Source organism: Nerophis lumbriciformis, linkage group LG32 (genome assembly GCF_033978685.3).
Source record: "Nerophis lumbriciformis linkage group LG32, RoL_Nlum_v2.1, whole genome shotgun sequence".
In the NCBI taxonomy this organism is placed as follows: Eukaryota; Metazoa; Chordata; class Actinopteri; order Syngnathiformes; family Syngnathidae; genus Nerophis; species Nerophis lumbriciformis.
In genome coordinates this window covers 5,798,347-5,818,720 of record NC_084579.2, presented here as the reverse complement: position 1 = coordinate 5,818,720, position 20,374 = coordinate 5,798,347, and the positions used below count along the sequence as shown (strand labels likewise).

At 38.6% G+C, this 20,374-nt stretch overlaps 1 protein-coding gene across 1 annotated transcript; it reads left to right on the top strand.

The window, feature by feature from the left end:
- Nucleotides 1–682: 682 nt before the first annotated feature.
- On the top strand, nucleotides 683–18,869 carry LOC133574670 (cytochrome c oxidase subunit 5B, mitochondrial-like). Its single transcript, XM_061926874.1, has 4 exons — nucleotides 683–837; nucleotides 12,116–12,186; nucleotides 18,340–18,439; nucleotides 18,512–18,869. Exons 1-4 carry the CDS (start codon nucleotides 741–743, stop codon nucleotides 18,622–18,624), a joined length of 381 nt encoding a protein of 126 aa, XP_061782858.1. The 5' UTR covers nucleotides 683–740; the 3' UTR covers nucleotides 18,625–18,869.
- The last annotated feature ends 1,505 nt before the right edge of the window (nucleotides 18,870–20,374 follow it).

Genomic DNA, 20,374 nt, shown 5'->3' with positions numbered 1-20,374 from the left:
AGTCCAGACCTGTCTCCCATCTAAAATGTGTGGCGCATTATGAAGCGTAAAATACGACAGCGGACTGTTGAACGACTGAAGTTCTACATAAAACAAGAATGGGAAAGAATTCCACTTTCAAAGCTTCAACAATTAGTTTCCTTAGTTCCCAAAAGAAAAGGTGATGTAACACAGTGGTGAACATGCCCTTTCTCAACTACTTTGGCACGTGTTTATTTAAAAAAAGAAAGAAAATAATATTAATTGTACCAATAATAGTGATTAAGAACAAACAACAAAAGTACAATTAATTACAATATCAGAAACAATATATATAATGATATAAATAGTAATAATAATATCGTCATTATTATTGCAAATACTTATTTCCATCACCAGAAATTAATATTGACATATCAATACAACACAATATCAAAAAATAAAAACAATAACAAGGTAGAGAAAGTCCTTAAGTCCATTTCATCATTTATATTCATATTTATTTTAGAATATTTCATGTTGCCACCTGCACGGCAGTGATAGCCTCGTAATTATTGATTAAGTTTTATGGGTGTATTTGAATAATATAAATATTTTAATACAAATATTTGAATGTATATTACTGTTCCATAATGGTATTGAAAAAAGGAAATAAAACGCCAAATATTTGTTCTGGCGTCATCAGTAGGCGCCGAGCTTTTTTTGCGTGACGTCACTTCTCGGCGACTGTCGAGGGAAGAAGAAGAAGAAGAAGAAACAAGATGGCTGCAAGGTTACTCCTCCGCTCAGGCTTCAGGGCCGCCGTGAGCCGCCGGGCCGCTGTGGTGCCGTCAATGTGCCGCAACATGGCGGCTGGAGGTGAGCCCCGAACCACAGAACCGAAACAAAAGAGCTAAAAAAAAAAGAAAGTACCAAAAGGTTTGTCTGACTCAAGGACGGAGGACTATTATTAATAATGTCCTGACTAGTCGATAATATTCGTTTGGACCTCATATTTTATTTTTATTTTGAATATGCTGAACAAAGTAACATTAAATAACACTTTTTGCACACTTTCTGAAAAAGTAGGCATAAGCAAAACATACTTACTGATATTTTGTTTACTTCCTGCGTTGAAAAACTACTTACTGCTTTCTAATAGGGAGAGAAAAGAGTAGAAAATGTGTAACAATACATGCAGTGATGTGGGGATGAAAAGTATCATTTCGCCACATCATGCTTTAAAGTATCACTTTGATTCACACTGTCGCATGTTTTTAATCTTTTAAAGGCATGTTCAATGCATACCTGCCAACTACTCCGGTTTTCCCGTAATTAGTATGGTTTTCATCAACCTATTCCGGGTTACGGTTGCAGTGATAAAAAATACGGTTTTTCATTAATTAAAATTTTTTTTTTTTTTTAAAGTTTTATTCACCAAATCGCGTAACAACAATGACAATCGACACTGCTTCCCGTAACTTCCTATCGAGCCATTCCGAATGCCATGCGCGAGGCTATTTATAGCACCGCTGCCAAGCACGAGGCACCAGTTGCCATTGTTTCCAAACGAGCGAACGATCATGGAATCAGCCGGAGAAAAATAGCAAACGAGTCTTAAACCGAAAAGAAAACTGCAGTCATTCCGTGAAGAATATTCAAAAGCCTATCCGGGAATAATTATCCGTTCCAAAAAGGGTGAAAGCTACGCGAATTGCACCTTGTGCAGGCAAGATTTTTCGATCGGACACGGAGGAATTAGCGATGTAAAAGACCACGTTGGGACAAAAAAACACAAGTCTAATGCCGTTGCTAAATTTGGATTTTAGCCACAAAAAGGTAATGACACCAATGTTATCTATTGGAATTGTTTAGTACTGTTATACTGTTAAAAGTGTTTATACTATTTATGCTTTCAAGTCCAAGTTGAAGAAATCTTGTTAAATGTTGACAGCATAACTACCAAAACACAGAAGTATGTCCTTAATATTTTTGCAGTGCTATTTCTGTTGAAAAGTTAAAATGATTACATTAGAGATGTGATGTGCCACTTTTCAAGTGTCTGATGGCTTAAATTAATTTTCATTAATTTTTCATATATTGAATTCTTATGAAAGGCTTACAAAAAAACTACATTTGAATTGTAATTCCATGCTATTGACAGGACTATTAATTTTAATGAAGTTAGCTTACCATGTTTACAGTATGATAATTGTGATAGAAATGTGAATTTTAGGCACAGAATATTTTTTACAATTGAACAAGGCAGTAGATTATACAAGCTTGGACAGAAAGTTCATAATGACACCAATTTTTTTTTTAATGGAATTGTTTAGTACTGTTTTACCATTTGTTTACTGTAAAAAGTGTTTATACTTTCAATTAACACATTGAAGTCTTGTGAAAGGTTGACAGGATAACTGGCATTAACTGTCAAAATAATTTCAAACTATTGAAGTTAGCTTACAGAATAAACATGTCAATCAACCCATATGATTTTTGCTGTAATATTTTTGTTTTGAAAAGTCACTGTGACTGATAGAAAAGTGATGGTTTCAGCAACATTTTAACCTGTCTGAAAGCAATCAATCATTTTGCGTCGGGGGGTGAACCCCCCACCAGGACTTTGTCCTGGACCTACCGGGGCCTGTGGCCCCTGGACCCTGGCTACTAGGTTTTTCTGATTTCAAAAGTTGGCAGGTATGTCAATGTATATTTGGCATAAATTAAACATGTGCAAGAATATAAATGGCAAAATGAACTTAAAATATCGTTATTATAGTATTATTTTCAACTAGATGAGACCACACCAATCAGAGAGCACTGTTCAGTATTGTGGCCACTGTTTGGCTCAGCTGCCGGCAGCATTACTAGATGGATCAGGGGGGCCCACACTTTATCTGCAGGCGAGCTACTTTTCCATTGACCAAGTGGAGTGGATCTACCTCATTCATATATATCATTTATTTGTTTATGAAAGAGACATTTTTGTTAACAAGTTAAAGGTGTTTAATGATAATACAAGCATGTTTAACACCAGTGTTTCCCACACATTCATTTATTAGTGGCGGCCCGCCACGAAAGAATTACGTCCGCCACAAATGGATTTTTCGGCTTTTGACTCGCTCGACCGCTCATAAAAGCAATGGGACTGTCTGTGAATGTTGCTTGTAGTTACAACTCCGGTGCAGTAGGTGGCGGGTGTATGCGTCTATGCATTGTAACTCCGCCAATAGCACTTAATTCACCTGGTGGGCCAGAAGAAGAAGAAGAAGAGGGACGGACGGACCGGATCAAAATACGAGGGTAATATATGTTATAGGTAGATAGGTTATTGCTGCATCGCTCGCGGCTCGTCATATATTTAACGTTAATCCGCGATTTCACCGAGCGTTTCACTGACGGTGAGCAGCCTGACGCTGCTTCATTAACACCGCCGCTGTTTGACTCGAGGTCCGGGCAGACGCACGTAATAACAGTCACGTGTTACAATACCGACGAGCTAACGTGTCCAGGTTATAACCCTGTTGTCAATAAACACACATGGACTGAAGCTAAATTGTCCACTGCAGCATGTGAATGCAATGAAAAGAATAAAATCTGAGCCAACCAGCTGTTAAAATGTTGTCCAGGTTAATGTTTTGGCCATTAAAGGCCCTTCATTTCAAGATTTCAACAGGTGGCTGACCTGTTCAGATGGGTGTAACTGCTACTGGTCAAATAATGTGAAATATCATTTAATTTTACATGTATGCAATGCCATTTAAATGTAATTATAGATAATAATAATAATAATAATAAAATACTGTGTAGTGTTGTAAATAGTCAACGGGAAGAATTTTAGTAAGATATAAGCCATGAGCACTACACAGCCAGAAAAAAAAACCTAGGCAGGACAAGTAAAAATATTGGGGCAAGTAGATTTGAGAAGTCGGGCAAGTAGAAAAAAACCGTAACGTTGAACCCTGCATGTGTTGAGCTGCTGCCGCTTAAGGTTAGACGGCACTGTACATAGAGTGGCTCTGCTCGTTAGTAATAAATTCTAATGTTGGATGTTCACTCCTTCACACAGATGAGTATAGAAAAATATTTTTAACGGCTGAAAATGGCTCGACTTGGAGAGGAGGTAGGCCTACAGTCCGGACCACAGGTGCGACCTGTTCAGCAGCAGCAGGAGGAGGAGGAGGAGGTTGACTGACTGTGGCAGGACACCTCTGCCTCTGTTTCACTTCATGTTGCTGGTAAATAATATGGTTGTAGTAGTAGGCTAAAGTTAAATTATTTAGTATTCACTAATTAAAGGGGCAGAGCTTTAAGAGACATTTTAGCTTTTATATTTTATAAGATATATTTTTTGTAAGAACCACAATTAATAAATATATTTCAGTGAATCACTAATTGTTCAAATCTGTATATAAATATGTACATAAAATGTTGTAATTATATTCCAACTCCGCGTTCTTCTTGGTCATCGCCGCTGCCGCCGCCACCCCCCAACCACACCACCACAAATAGATGACTGTCCTGTGGGAAACACTGAACACACATAGATTCCTTTCTTTCATGAAGACAAGATAAGTTGGTGTACAAGAGAGTGAGAAGAGCCTGAAGTGTAATGCCCGCAGCTAAAAGCAACTGCATGAGAACGTGTACTCGAATATCACTATATAGTCATTTTCTATATCGCACAGAGACAAACCCGCGATATATCGAGTATATTCGATATATCGCCCAGCCCTAATATCAATAAACATAAAATAATTGTATTAATGAAATATATTGTAAATACATGGATAAACAGGAGTAACAGAATAGTGTATACCAGACTTGGGCAAAATACGACCCGCGGGCCACATGCGGCCCGTGACGATTTTCAATCCAGCCCGCGGACGTTCTACATAATTTTTTTAGACCTTTAACATCAAAACTGTAGCTGCCATTATGATGTGCAGTGCTGTTTTTAAATGACTAAGTCTTGAACTATAGACAGTATTTTAATGGTTGAAATCTGTGCTTTTGAGTGTTATACAAGTTATTACAGTAATCTACGTCACAGCAGCTCAGACCAGGAACAAAGCATAGTGGGTGGGGTTTGTTTTTCAGAGCAGCCAGCCCAAAACGCATGTGTCAGGAACAGATGCGGAAGCACATTTTTACGTGATAATATATCATATTGTGGGTGTTTATTTCACTTTGCATTCATATTTTGCTGTTTTTTACATTTTTGTTGTGTTTTGCTTGGTCTGAGAAGTAAAAGAGGAGTGATGTTCATATGTTCTTCATCCATCCATCCATTTTCTACCGCTTATTCCCTTCGGGGTCGCGGGGGGCGCTGGAGCCTATCTCATATTCAGTGTTTTATTGTTCATTGTTAAAGGCCTATTGAAATGCGATTTTCTGATTTAAACGGGGATAGCAGATCCATTCTATGTGTCATACTTGATCATTTTGCGATATCGCCATATTTTTGCTGAAAGGATTCAGTAGAGAACATCGACGATAAAGTTCACAACTTTTGGTCGCTGATAAAAAAGCCTTGCCTCTACCGGAAGTAGCAGACGAGTAGCGTGACGTCACAGGTTGTGGAGCTCCTCACATCCGCACATTGTTTACAATCATGGCCACCAGCAGCGAGAGCGTTTCGGACCGAGAAAGCAACGATTTCCCCATTAATTTGAGCGAGGATGAAAGATTTGTGGATGAGGAAAGTGAGAGTGAAGGACTAGAGGGCAGTGGGAGCGATTCAGATAGGGAAGATGCTATGAGAGGCGGGTGGGACCTGATATTCAGCTGGGAATGACTAAAACAGTAAATAAACACAAGACATATATATACTCTATTAGCCACAACACAACCAGGCTTATATTTAATATGCCACAAATTAATCCCGCATAACAAACACCTCCCCCCTCCCGTCCATATAACCCGCCAATACAACTCAAACACCTGCACAACACACTCAATCCCACAGCCCAAAGTACCGTTCACCTCCCCAAAGTTCATACAGCACATATATTTCCCCAAAGTCCCCAAAGTTACGTACGTGAGACTTTTTGAGACTTTTATTAGTAGGTTGCACAGTGAAGTAAATATTCCGTACAATTGACCACTAAATGGTAACACCCGAATACGTTTTTCAACTTGTTTAAGTCGGGGTCCACTCAAATTGATTCATGATACAGATATACGTATACTATCATATATACTATCATCATAATACAGTCATCACACAAGATAATCATCAGGGTGTATACATTGAAATATTTATGTGACATGCACATAGCGGCACGCACGTACGGGCAAGCGATCAAATGTTTGGAAGCGTACTCACGGTACCGTGTCTGCGTATCCAACTCAAAGTCCTCCTGGTAAGAGTCTCTGTTGTCCCAGTTCTCCACAGGCCAATGGTAAAGATTGACTGTCATCTTCCGGGAATGTAAACAATGAAACACCGGCTGTGTTTGTGTTGCTGCAGTCAGCCGTAATACACCGCGTCCCTCCTACAGCTTTCTTCTTTGCTGTCTCCATTGTTCATTGAACAAATTGCAAAAGATTCACCAACACAGATGTCCAGAATACTGTGGAATTTTGCGATGAAACAGGCGACTTAATAGCTGGCCATCGTGCTGTCTCAAAATGTCCTCCACAATCCGCGACATCACGCGCTGACGTCATCATACCGAGACGTTTTCAGCAGGATATGTCGCGCGAAATTTAAAATTGCACTTTAGTAAACTAACCCGGCCGTATTGGCATGTGTTGCAATGTTAAGATTTCATCATTGATATATAAACTACCAGACTGCGTGGTCGGTAGTAGTGGCTTTCAGTAGGCCTTTAATATTGTAAATCACACTTTCTTTATTTTCATGTACATTTTAGGTGTCCCATTCAGTAAAAAAACTGCAAAATTCCATTCCGTTTTTTTGAGGTGGTCTGTCATAACTTTTTTAGAACTCTTATCGGACATTGTAACTTTTGGTTTTAGTGTTCAATCAATCAATCAATCAATAAATTCCTTAATTTTCATTGTCATAATAACACTTAAGTCATACATGTCAACGAGATTTTGTTTGAGCTTTGTCCAGCGGCATAGAAACTGCATTGAAGTGCAGGTTGACCATAGTTTACAGTTTAGCATTGTCAAGAAGATGGCGAATAGAGGGGGGTGTGGGGGTGGGAACAGTCAGATGTCTGATGGGTGTTACGTTGATGTTGCAGCAATGCAATGTCCAGAGTAGGGATGTCCCGATCCGATATTTGGATCGGATCGGCCGCCGATATTTGCAAAAAAATTCGTATCGGCAAGGCATGGGAAAATGCCGACCCAGATCCAGTTTAAAAAAAAAAACTCTGCTCCGTGTTTTCCAAGGCACCTATTTAAATAGTACATTCCACTTTTCTGCTGCTCCCTATAATTTCCGTTCCGCATTTTCCAGCATACCTTCAACACATCCACAGGTCTGTGGATTCTAACGCAGTTGCTTTTAGCTGCTGGCATTACACGACAGGCTCTTCTCACTCTTTTCTGTGTCTGTGCTTCTCACAGACAGCAAGCGCACCTTCTTACACACGTCGCTAGGGATGCAGCTAACGATTATTTTTCTATCGATTAATCTATAGATTATTTTTTCGATTAATCGGTTAATCTATAGATAATTTTTTTTCGATTAATCTATAGATTATTTTTCCTTTTACCGATTTTTTTTTAATTTAAAATGAAGAGGAAAAAATAAATGTAGGCCAGTTTTTTCAAAAGGCATGGCTTTTATTTACAAAAAAAAAAGTATGGCCACTCAGTCAACATTGACAACAACATGACAAAATATTCTGTAACAATGTAAACATTTAAAACTTTTAACATTTAACAAAATTAAAAGTAGCTTATTTGCTTTTTAATGTGCAAATATAAAAGTAAACATCCAGTGCAAATCTTAATATTCTGGAATAGTATAAGCATTTCAAAAGTAAAAGTATTGCTTATTTTGCTTTAAAATGTGCAAAAATAAAGATAAACATCCAATACAAAAAAGTGCAAAATGGAAATATTCTGTAACAAGTGTAAACATTTCAACAAAAGTAAAAGTATTGCTTATTTGCTAAAATGTGCAAAAATAAAGCTAAACATCCAATACAAAAAAGTGTACAGTGTAAACATTTCAACAAAAGTAAAAGTATTGCTTATTTTGCTTAATAACACAACAATGATAGTATGATTAAAGTGAAAGTTAATTGTTCGTTTGTACATAGTATATGTAACTGTTAATGTTGTAAAAGGTATTTGCACAACTAATTAACGTTAGCGTTTGTGACACGTCTTGTGCCGTGGGGTTCTTTCAGGACCGACAGACTGAACGCCAGACGGCTTTGCCAGGTTTACAATCTTTTAATTTTACACAAAGTCTTTTCTCTTCCAACTGCGCGGATCGCGCACCTGGGCACGATTGCGGCGTCGCTCCCGGCGCGCCCCGCCTCGCCGCTCGCTGGCCGCCGCCACCTCTCCACAGCGTTAAAGAGGAGCGCGTCTTTGTAAACACTGAACAGGCACGCCAAACGCGCCTCTCAGAGCGAAACGGTGCTTTAGTTTATGAATTTACAACGCAGATACAAATGACACATTCATGTTTTTGTGTAATAATGACAACGTATACGCACGCGGACGATTGACTTGTTGATGGTGATGGCAAGAACGCTGTCGGGGGTTTTCTTTTCAAATGTTCGTTCATAGCCGTTGTGCTGCTATGATAGGCCATTTCCGCTCGACACAGTGTGCATACAATTGAAATACTCCCACACTTTTGACGACTTTTGGCGTGCTTTTTTCCCCTCGCTCGCATCGTCTGCTTTGCGCTCCGCCATGACAGTAGTGTGACGTAAATATGCGACGCGCCGACGCACAAAAACGGCGTCGACGTATTTACGTAACCGATGACGTCGACTACGTCGACGCGTCGTTTCAGCCTTACACGTCACATACTGTCACGTCATACGTCACATACGTATAAGCCCTCCCCGAGCAGAGAGGTAGCAGCATGGCTAACGTTAGCTGTGATGCTAGCGCAGCCGTGTGACCAACGTTCTCTCTAAGGTGCGCGCTTGTGCAATTGCGCACTGTTTAAGCGTCCTCTGCGCATAGCAATTATATGCCACGCACAAAATCAAATAAAAAAATAAGCGCATAACAATTTTCGACACACCGACACGACAGAGAAAACAGTTTTCGTCATCATTGTTCAAATATTATAACGTCTGTCGAGACGCTTATCTCCGTTCGGTGCCACACGTCCACACCATCAAAATGCTGAGGCAAACATTTCCAGATCAACACCGTATGAAAAAATTAGTCATTTTTTTAGTTGTGATTTCCTTCTCTGCATGAAAGTTTAAAAGTAGCATATATTAATGCAGTATGAAGAAGAATGTTTTAATGTAGACATGAAAGCCTTAAAAGAAAATGTTGAAAATCAAGACTACATTTCCTGCAAATGGGTGCATTTCTACCCTATATTTTAACTTTAGATTTATTCTCATATCAAACTCTTTTGGCTGTCTTTTTGACACTTACATCCGGCGCCCCCCTCCACACCCTGGATTATAAATAATGTAAATAATTCAATGTGATTATCTTGTGTGATGACTGTATTATGATGATAGTATATATCTGATAGTATATATCTGTATCATGAATCAATTTAAGTGGACCCCGACTTAAACAAGTTGAAAAACTTATTGGGGTGTTACCATTTAGTGGTCAATTGTACGGAATATGTACTTCACTGTGCAACCTACTAATAAAAGTCTCAATCAATCAATCAAAACACATAGAATCATCATACTGCTGTGATTATATGCATCAAGTGTTCATTCAAGGCTAAGGCAAAATATCGAGATATATATCGTGTATCGCAATATGGCCTTAAAATATCGCAATATTAAAAAAAGGCCATATCACCCAGCCCTTGTTTCAATGATGCCATTTCTGTTTGTCATGTATAATTTTGTCTATTTTGTGTTTATCCTTGAATAAACAGGTCAGTTTCTTGTTACCAACCATTGTGTATTATTCAAACTCCCCTAATTCAGCTGGCTAGTTGTTATCAAGAGTACTAAAACCCTTTTCAACATGATTCTGACAACTAAGTAGGCTAAATAACTTTAAACTTTAATACATGCTCGGATAGGCCATTATCGGTCAGTATCGGTATCGGTCAGTATCGGTATCGGATCGGAAGTGCAAAAACAATATCGGTATCGGATCGGAAGTGCAAAAACCTGGATCGGGACATCCCTAACCCAGAGCACAATTATTGAGGTGGTAAAGAGTGAGGTAATAAGATGGTCCGGGGCAGCAAAGGGGCAAGCTGTTCATTTAGCAGTCTCACAGACTGTGAGACATTCTGGTGGTCCTGGCACGAATCCATCTATCTTCCTAACAAAAAGGGACCCAAACACACAGCAGATTTTTACAGCTAAATGTGTACATATAATTTATACACACATACAACTTGGCCACATTTTTTTTCTCTCAATGTGGCCCCCAAGTCCAAATATTTGCCCAGCTCTGGTGTATAGTATAGACCAGGGGTCGGCAACCTTTCCCAGTCAAAGAGCCATTTTGACCAGTTTCACAAATTATAGAAAACAATGGGAGCCGCAAAAATTTTTGGAAATTTTAAATGAAATAACACTGCATATAAAGTTGTTTTTTTTGCTTTGTGCTATGTATAAGTGAAGTGAAGTGAGTTATATTTATATAGCGCTTTTCTCAAGTGACTCAAAGCGCTTTACATTGTGAAACCCAATATCTAAGTTACATTTTATTTTATTTTTTTTTAACCAGTGTGGGTGGCACTGGGAGCAGGTGGGTAAAGTGTCTTGCCCAAGGACACAACGGCAGTGACTAGGATGGCGGAAGCGGGGCTTGAACCTGCAACCCTGAAGTTGCTGGCACGGCCGCTCTACCAACTGAGCTATACCGTATAATCCAGGGGTCTCAGACACGCTGCCCACACCTTTATATGGAATTTTAAAGCTGGTGCGGCACGCGGGTTTTAAACGAATGGCACTTGTCAGCGTCATGCGTGCCGTGATGGTACAACATATAGCGCCCATTACAACCAGCGTGCCTGATCAGCCACACGTTGTATGGTGTTTCCGCTTGATCACGCAGGTGACAGCAATGCATACTTGGTCAACAACCACACAGGTTACACTGACGGTGGCGGTATTAAAAAAAACTATAACACTCTTACTAATAATGCGCCACACTGTGAACCCACACCAAACAAGAATGACAAACACATTTCGGGAGAACATCTGCACAGTAACACAACATAAACACAACAGGACAAATACCCAGAATCCCATGCAGCCCTAACTCTTCCGGGATACATTATACACCCCCGCTACCAAACCCCGCCCACCTCAACCGACGCACAGAGGGGAGGGTGGGGGTTGATGTGTGAGGAAGCAGGGTTGGGGTGGGGGCGGGGTTTGGTGGTAGCAAGGGTGTATAATGTAGCCCGGAAGAGTCAGGGCTGCATGGGATTCTGGGTGTTTGTTCTGTTGTGTTTATGTTGTGTTAAGGTGCAGATGTTCTCCCGAAATGTGTTTGTCATTCTTGTTTGGTTTTGGTTCAAAGTGTGGCGCATTATTAGTAAGAGTGTTAAAGTTGTTTTATATGGTCATTGTCAGTGTAACCTGTGTGGCTGTTGACCAAGTATGTCTTGCTGTCACGTACGTGTGCAAGCAGAAGATGCATATTGTATAACAATTGTTGAACTGGCACGCTGTTAATACAGATTGTAGAGAGCGCCAAATGTTGTACCATCATGGCACGCCCTTATTAAAGATGAAAGGGTGAAAATCTGTGAATATTAATCCCGGGAGTTTGCTGCGAGAGGCACTGAAATCCGGAAGTCTCACGGGAAAATTGGGGGTTCAGCAAGTAAACTGCTGAGCCGCATCAGAGTGATCAAAGAGCCGCATGCGGCTCCGGAGCCGCGGGTTTCCGACCCCTGGTATAGACTAAGCAATCAATTATTTAATAATGAATGATGTCTTTTCAATGATACGATTTTAGCTCATCACAAACACTGACTCAATATTTAAACTTCCACACTTGAAAATCACACGGTCGCTCTTCTTCTTCCTGTCAGGAATTCCCACCGATGAGGAACAAGCCACCGGCCTGGAGAAGGTTATCATGAAGGCCATGAAGGAGGGCGCTGTAAGTCTTGTTCAAGTTGCAAAATGTTATACATGATGTAATAGTGTTGTCCCGATACCAATGTTTTGGTACTCCATACTTTTCAAAATAAAGGGGACCTCAACATTTTTTATTTTTGGCTTTATTTTAACATGAACTCTTATGACACATCAAACATACATTTATTATTGCAATCAAATAAATAACATTGTGAACACACTAGACCAGGGGTGCTCATTACGTAGATTGCGAGCTACCGGTCGATCTCGGAGGGTGTGTCAGTCGATCACCAGCCAGGCATTAAAAAAATAGTCCTAAAAATGAGCGATCATAAATCTTCACTATGACGTCACTTTCGTCACTTGATTGACATTCACGGCACCCGAGGGTCTTCTGAGATGACGCTGGCTGCTGCCAGCTCATTAAAATGATCGACTGGAAGGCGAGAAACACTTTATTTTAACAGACTCTGTCGCCGTACCTGTCGTCAAAACTCCAAAGACCGACTGCGCAGTTGCGCTAACAAAACAAGAGTCTCAGAAAGCTGGCGTGCACAAGCTAGCAAGCTACGGAGTTTGCCGACAATGTATTTCTTGTAAAGTGTATACAAAGGAGTACGGAAGCTGGACAAATAAGATGCCAAAAACCAACCACTTTCATGTGGTATTGGACAGAAAGGAGGACTTTTTTCTCCTCCATTCGAAAATGCGGACGTTTTTAGCACCACTGTCTGATTCCAATCACTGCAAGTCATCAGAATCAGGTAATACACCAACTTATATTCTTGTCTTCATGAAAGAAAGGAATCTATATGTGTTAAACATGCCTGTATTATCTTTAAACACCTTAACTTGTTAACAATATTAACTATATGTGTTAAACATGCTTGCATTATCTTTAAACACCTTTAACTTATCAACAATATTAACTATATGTGTTAAACATGCTTTTATTATCATTTAACACCTTTAACTTGTTAACAATATTAACTATATGTGTTAAACATGCTTGTATTATCTTTAAACACTTTTAACTTATTAATAATATTAACTATATGTATTAAACATGCTTGTATTATCATTAAACACTTTTAACTTGTTAACAATATTAACTATGTGTTAAACATGCTTGTATTATCTTTAAACACCTTTAACTTGTTAACATAATTAACTATATGTATTAAACATGCTTGCATTATCTTTAAACACCTTTAACTTGTTAATGATATTAACTATATGTATTAAACATACTTGTATTATCATTAAACACCTTTAATTTATTAACAATATTAACTATATGTATTAAACATACTTGTATTATCATTAAACACCTTTAATTTGTTAACAATATTAACTATATGTATTAAACATTCTTGTATTTTCATTAAACACCTTTAATTTATTAACAATATTAACTATATGTATTAAACATTCTTGTATTATCATTAAACACCTTTAATTTGTTAACAATATTAACTATATGTATTAAACATTCTTGTATTTTCATTAAACACCTTTAATTTATTAACAATATTAACTATATGTGTTAAACATGCTTGTATTATCATTAAACACCTTTAACTTATTAACAAAAACATATATTTCATAAATAAGTAAATATAAATTATATATATGAATGAGGTAGATCCCCACGACTTGATCAATTGAAAAGTAGCTCGCCTGCAGAAAAAGTGTGAGCACCCCTGCACTAGACAGCTTCTTTTTTGTTAGTAACTAAACGGGATACAAAGGCTCCTAATTAACTTATTATCTATTATTTTGTCAACCTTAGGGATGGATGGATAATTAATCTACTTATTTACTGTTAATATCTGCTTTCTTACTGTTTCAACATGTTACATCTACACTTCTGTTAAAATGTAATAATCACTTATACTTCTGTTGTTTGGATACTTTACATAAGGTATGGGTGATACCACAAATTTGGGTATCGATCCGAAACCAAGTAGTTACAGGATCATACATTGGTCATATTCAAAGTCCTCATGTGTCCAGTGACGTGTTTCCTGAGTTTATAAACAATAAAATAAGGACAAAAAGACATTGTGATGATGAAAATATCATGTAATCATAGTAGTATCGACTGTATACGGCTCTTGTACTTGGCGTTGTTACAGTCATGTCTGTGTAGATCAGGGGTGCTCACACTTTTTCTGCAGGCGAGCTACTTTTCAATTGATCAAGTCGTGGGGATCTACCTCATTCATATATATAATTTACATTTACTTATTTATGAAATGTATGTTTTTGTTAACAAGTTAAAGGTGTTTAATGATAATGCAAGCATGTTTAACACATATAGTTAATATTGTTAAAACATTAAAGGTGTTTAATGATAATACAAGAATGTTTAATACATATAGTTAATATTGTTAACAAGTTAAAGGTGTTTAATGATAATGCAAGCATGTTTAACACATATAGTTAATATTGTTAAAAAATTAAAGGTGTTTAGTGATAATACAAGCATGTTTAATACATATAGTTAATATTGTTAACAAGTTAAAGGTGTTTAATGATAATGCAAGCATGTTTAACACATATAGTTAATATTGTTAAAAAATTAAAGGTGTTTAATGATAATACAAGCATGTTTAATACATATAGTTAATATTGTTAACAAGTTAAAGGTGTTTAATGATAATACAAGCATGTTTAACACATAGTTAATATTGTTAAAAAATTAAAGGTGTTTAATGATAATACAAGAATGTTTAATACATATAGTTAATATTGTTAACAACTTAAATGTGTTTAAAGATAATACAAGCATGTTTAACACACATAGTTAATATTGTTAATAAGTTAAAGGTGTTTAAAGATAATACAAGCATGTTTAACACATATAGATTCCTTTCTTTCATGAAGACAAGAATATAAGTTGGTGTATTACCTGATTGTGATGACTTGCATTGATAGGAATCAGACAGTGGTTATATGATAATGTCCGAAAAAAAGTCCTCCTTTCTGTCCAATACCACATGAAAGTGGTTGGTTTTTGGCATCTTATTTGTCCAGCTTCCGTACTCCTTTGTATACACTTTACAAGAAATACATTGTCGGCAAACTCCGTAGCTTGCTAGCTTGTGCACGCCAGCTTTCTGAGACTCTTATTTTGGTAGCGCAACTGTGCAGTCGGTCTTTGGAGTTTTGACGACAGGTACGGCGCCAGTCTGTTGAAATAAAGTGTTTCTCGCCTTCCAGTCGGTAATTTTAATGAGCTGGCAGCAGCCAGCGTCATCTCAGAAGACCCTCGGGTGCCGTGAATGTCAATCAAGTGACGAAAGTGACGTCATAGTGAAGATTTATGATCGCTCATTTTTAGGACTATTTTTTTAACGCCTGGCTGGTGATCGACTGACACACCCTCCGAGATCGACCGGTAGCTGGCGATCGACGTAATGAGCACCCCTGGTGTGGATCCTCCCATGGCATTTGTTTACATTCAGGAGCGCTTGCCTGCTGTTAGCGGTTAGCTATTTTATCATCCTGCGGTGTGTAGTGAAGCACGTTGAGCTGTTCCTTGTCCTGCAGGGAGGATTTTTGTTTTGTAAGAAACTTACTTTATTTGTTGCCATGGAGGCAAGTATTAGTGATTTAGTTAGTTTAGTTTATTATGTCTTCGGTCAATAGTCAACAAAATAAACAAACAGTTTTACATAAACAAACAGATGTACATTCATAAACGAAACAGTTGTACATTCATAAATGTAAAAAATAAAAATGTTGCAGACCGAAAGGGTTTAGGCTGAAGTTGAACACTTATTGCGCCTAATCCTATAAACAAAGTCAAGTACGAGATGAGCTTCCAAGAAAAATATGAAATTTCCTTTTCACAACATATTATAAAATACACATTGTACACAACATAAATACTGTTCAATTATATACACAGTAAAGGCTTGTGAAATATCCTTGTACACATGTTAAACCTTTGCACCAATTATATACTATATACAAACAATTATACTTCCATTATATTTATATCCCACATTTAGTTTTCAATTAACATTGATCATAGTATTAACTACTATTTTGATTCAAGATTTTCCAAGACATTGGTCTTAAAGTGTTTTTTAAATGTGTGAATGAATTTAGAAGTAGCTAAAACACTGGATGGGCGTTAGCCGCTAGCGAGCTATGTTTAAAAGCACCGTTTGCAATGTTTATAGCTTCACGTTTATTGTTAGTTTTTAACCCAAAATATGTCCATTTTCCCTCTTTTGTCTCCACACTGTTTCCGTTGCGTGTTGACGTACGTGTGCCTGGGCTCATATTACACGGCGTACCATCTTGTCCAGGAAAATAAAAAAGTACCGGTATTTTACCAAAGCAGTATAGTACCTTTTTTAATTCATTAGCACAGTGGTACTTTATTAGGGACCGAATGTCCCTTTGGGACAGAGGACCCTATTGTATTTCTTGCGTTTTATTAGGGCCCGCATGGCCCATTGCATAAGGACTCCCACAAGGAGTCCTTATGCAATGGGACATAAGGACCTATTGAATTTGTAAGGTTTTATTATTCTTTATTATTCTTCCGCACCCACAAAAAACTGTAATTTGACCCACTTAACATGCTTCAAAACTCACCATATTTTACCCACACATCAGGACCTGCGAAAATTGCCTTTTTAAAAAAAAAAAACCCCACAAAACTCAAAATTGCGCTCTAGCGCACCCTAGGAAGAAAAAAAAACTAGACTGCCTGTAACTCCCACCGGGAAGGTCGGAGAGACATGAAACAAAAACCTCTATGTAGGTCTGACTTACACCTACATTTCATAAATTGACAACCCCCAGCAAAAATCAACAGGAAGTTTGCTATTCCCCCTTCAAAACAATTTTTTTGTAAAAACCGGTCACCTTCCTTCAAAAACTATCTCCTCTGAGCGCGTTTGTCGTTTCAGCTTCAAACTAACACAGGAGAGAGATTAAACCCTTGTGTATAAAATAACAGAACAGAGTTTTAATACCTGCTCCGGTTTTGATTTTATGACCCTTCAAAGACCCGCTGCACTGATGATGCTGCGCTGCTGTTTTTTTAAGATGGCTGCTTAAAAGCAGGAAGCACCAACGTGCCCACACAATGCAGACAAGGTAGGTACACTAGACAAAAGTCTTGGGACACTTCAGACTAAAAGTAGACAAAAGTATTGGGACACTTAGGACTAGCACCTGCCAAATACGCGGGCCCGACCAATGCTGCTTGCAGCTTTAATTATTTTTATTATTCCGCCGCCTCTTTGAGTTGTAATTTGACCCACTTAACATGCTTCAAAACTCACCATATTTGACACACACATCAGGACTGGCGGAAATTGCCATTTAATTAAAAAAACAAACCCCAAAACTCAAAATTGCGCTCTAGCGCCCCCTAGGGAAAAACACAGACAAAACTGCTTGTAACTTCCGTTAGGAATGTCGTAGAGACATATAACAAAAACCTCTATGTAGGTCTGACTTAGACCTAGATTTCATACATTGACATCCTTCAGCAAAAATCAACAGGAAGTTGGCAATTCCCCCTACAGTCACTTTTGCCCCTTTGAGCTGTAATTTGACCCCCTTAACATGCTTCAAAACTCACCAAACTGGACACACACATCAGGACTGGCAAAAATTGCGATCTAATAAAAAAACAACAACCCCAAACCTCTAAACTGCGCTCTAGCGCCCCCAAGGAAGAAAACACAGACACAATTGCTCCGAGGAAGACAAAACTGCCTGTAACTTCCAGTAGGAATGTCTTACAGACATGCAACAAAAACCTCTATGTAGGTCTAACTCAGACCTACATTTCATATATTGACAACCCCCAGCAAAAATCAACAGGAAGTTTGCAATTCCCCCTTCAAAACAAAAGTTTTGTAAAAACCGGTCACCTTTTTTCAAACATTATCTCCTCTGAGCGCGTTTGTCGTGTCGGCTTCAAACTAGCACAGGAGAGGAATTGAACCCTTCTGATTAAAAGTTGACCAAAGAGTTTTAATTACCGCTCCGGTTTGGATTTTATGTGCCGCCAAAGTCGGTCCCGTCCATCGCTGCTTGCAGCTTTAATTAGTACTTGTAATCTACTTTCTGTTTACATAGTTTTTCTCAGAAAGCAGTGTTGTTATTGAGGAGCATGGTGTTGTGTTGTGTTGTGTTGCAGGACTCTCACGGCACGATGAGGTCCAAGGAGTACGCCGGCTCCAAAGTGGATCCTCACTTGGTTCCCTCCGTCTCCAACAAGAGGATCGTGGGATGTGTGTGTAAGTAAACGTCACAGCATCAGCACGATTCCACGGAGCAGAACGCATCACTTCTTCTCCTGCTGTGCGCAGGCGAGGAAGACAACACGGCGGTGGTGTGGTTCTGGCTCCACGAGGGCGAGACCCAGCGCTGTCCGTCCTGCGGTACCCACTACAAACTGGTCCCACACGAGCTCCCCCACTAGACCCAAGATAAGAACCATCCCCATCTTATTGAACTGTCTGGGAACATCCTGTTAGCTTGGGTCCATTTCCTGCTCTGCACTTCACACATTCTGTTATGATTTGGACTTGTTCTGTTTCCATACTTGATCAACCCGATGACCTCATCTTCTTAATCATGACTCTTTGCTCTTGTTCAGCATGTCTACCATCTTAATTCCTCTACAACCTTCCTTTGGTTCCAAAAATAAAGTCCATTTTACGTCTACCTTCCTTCTGGTCAAGTTGTTTTTTTTGGTCAATTTGTTTCAACAAAATAATGTTGAACTTTCAATCAAATTGTAAGTCAACAACCAATCAGTATTTAAAACTAAGACATGTAAGATGATCAAACATGTTACAAATAATTTCTACAGAATGTCCCTGAAGTCTGCATACAATGGCATAGATTTTAAAGTTATAAACAGGACTATTTAATATCAAATTAATACTGTCAAATATCTACCTAATATATTTAAATATTTTATTTTTAATAAAATGTGTGATTTTAATACACATTTTTCTATATTATATACATTTTAAAAATATTTCTAATATTTGTCTAACTAATTAGAATTGTGTGTAATGCATGCATACATTATTATATAGTAGAGATGCGCGGTTTGCGGACACAACCGCGGAGTCCGCGGATTATCCGCTGGTCGGGCGGTTGAAATAAAAAAAAATTTGATTTTATCCGCGGGTCGGGTCGGGAGGTTGAGAATAAAAAAAATTAGATTTTAAATAGATTCAGGCGGGTGGCAGTTAAACCAATTCGGAAAGATATATACATAGTTAAATGTTGTTACCCACATACGAAAAACAAGCAGGCACCTGCAGCATGCCACAACAGAAGAAGAAAAAAAAAAGAGATGGCAACGCCGGCAGCAAACGTGGTACGCGACAAACTAAAAAAGGGAATACTAAAGACCAGGGGAAAAAAAGGCCAGAAAAGTTCAGCGTGGACTCGTTTTTATGAGGTTGTAAATCAGGATGATAGTAATGCTGGCTACGTGATTTGCAAGAGCTGCGACGCTGTTTATGTCTACGACAGTCCCAAAACCGGGACATCTAACATGGTGCATCACATTTGTGCAAAACCCCGAACCTCCGCAAACACCCTGAGCATGAGCAGTTTCGTCCGCCGTGATCCCAGAAGAGTGCCACAGGATGTTAAAACAAGATAGAACTTAGCTGCCTGCAGCAGTTTGAGTGGCGCGAGCGCGCTTGGAGGTGCGCTCAGCGCGGCTCCCAGATGATTGCGCACTGGTGTTCGTCTGGGCCGTGACAGCGTGGCACGCATTGAATGTCTCTTCTGCATTGGATCAGTCTCCTTTCTTTAACAGGCAAAAGCTTTATAACCTCACTAATGCCTTGCATCGTCTATATTAGATATATAACAACGGGCGGGTGGCGGATGGCGGGCGGGTGCGGTTTTGATTAAATGTTAGTTCGGGTGGATGGCGGATGGTTGACGACTTTTGTGATGCGGTTGCGGATGAAATAATTGCCTATCCGCGCATCTCTATTACATAGGTATACTATATGTTCAGAATTTAGACTTATCTGAATTTTTATTCGGGTCCAAACATTTAAGAAATGGCCTTAATGTTACAGTGAACACCAATGTGTCATATTAAAATGGGTTTTTTTTTAACAAACAATGAATCTACAAACAAAAAAAGGCACTTTTGATGCAAATCAACAATTGACATCAGGCAGACCAATTCACAT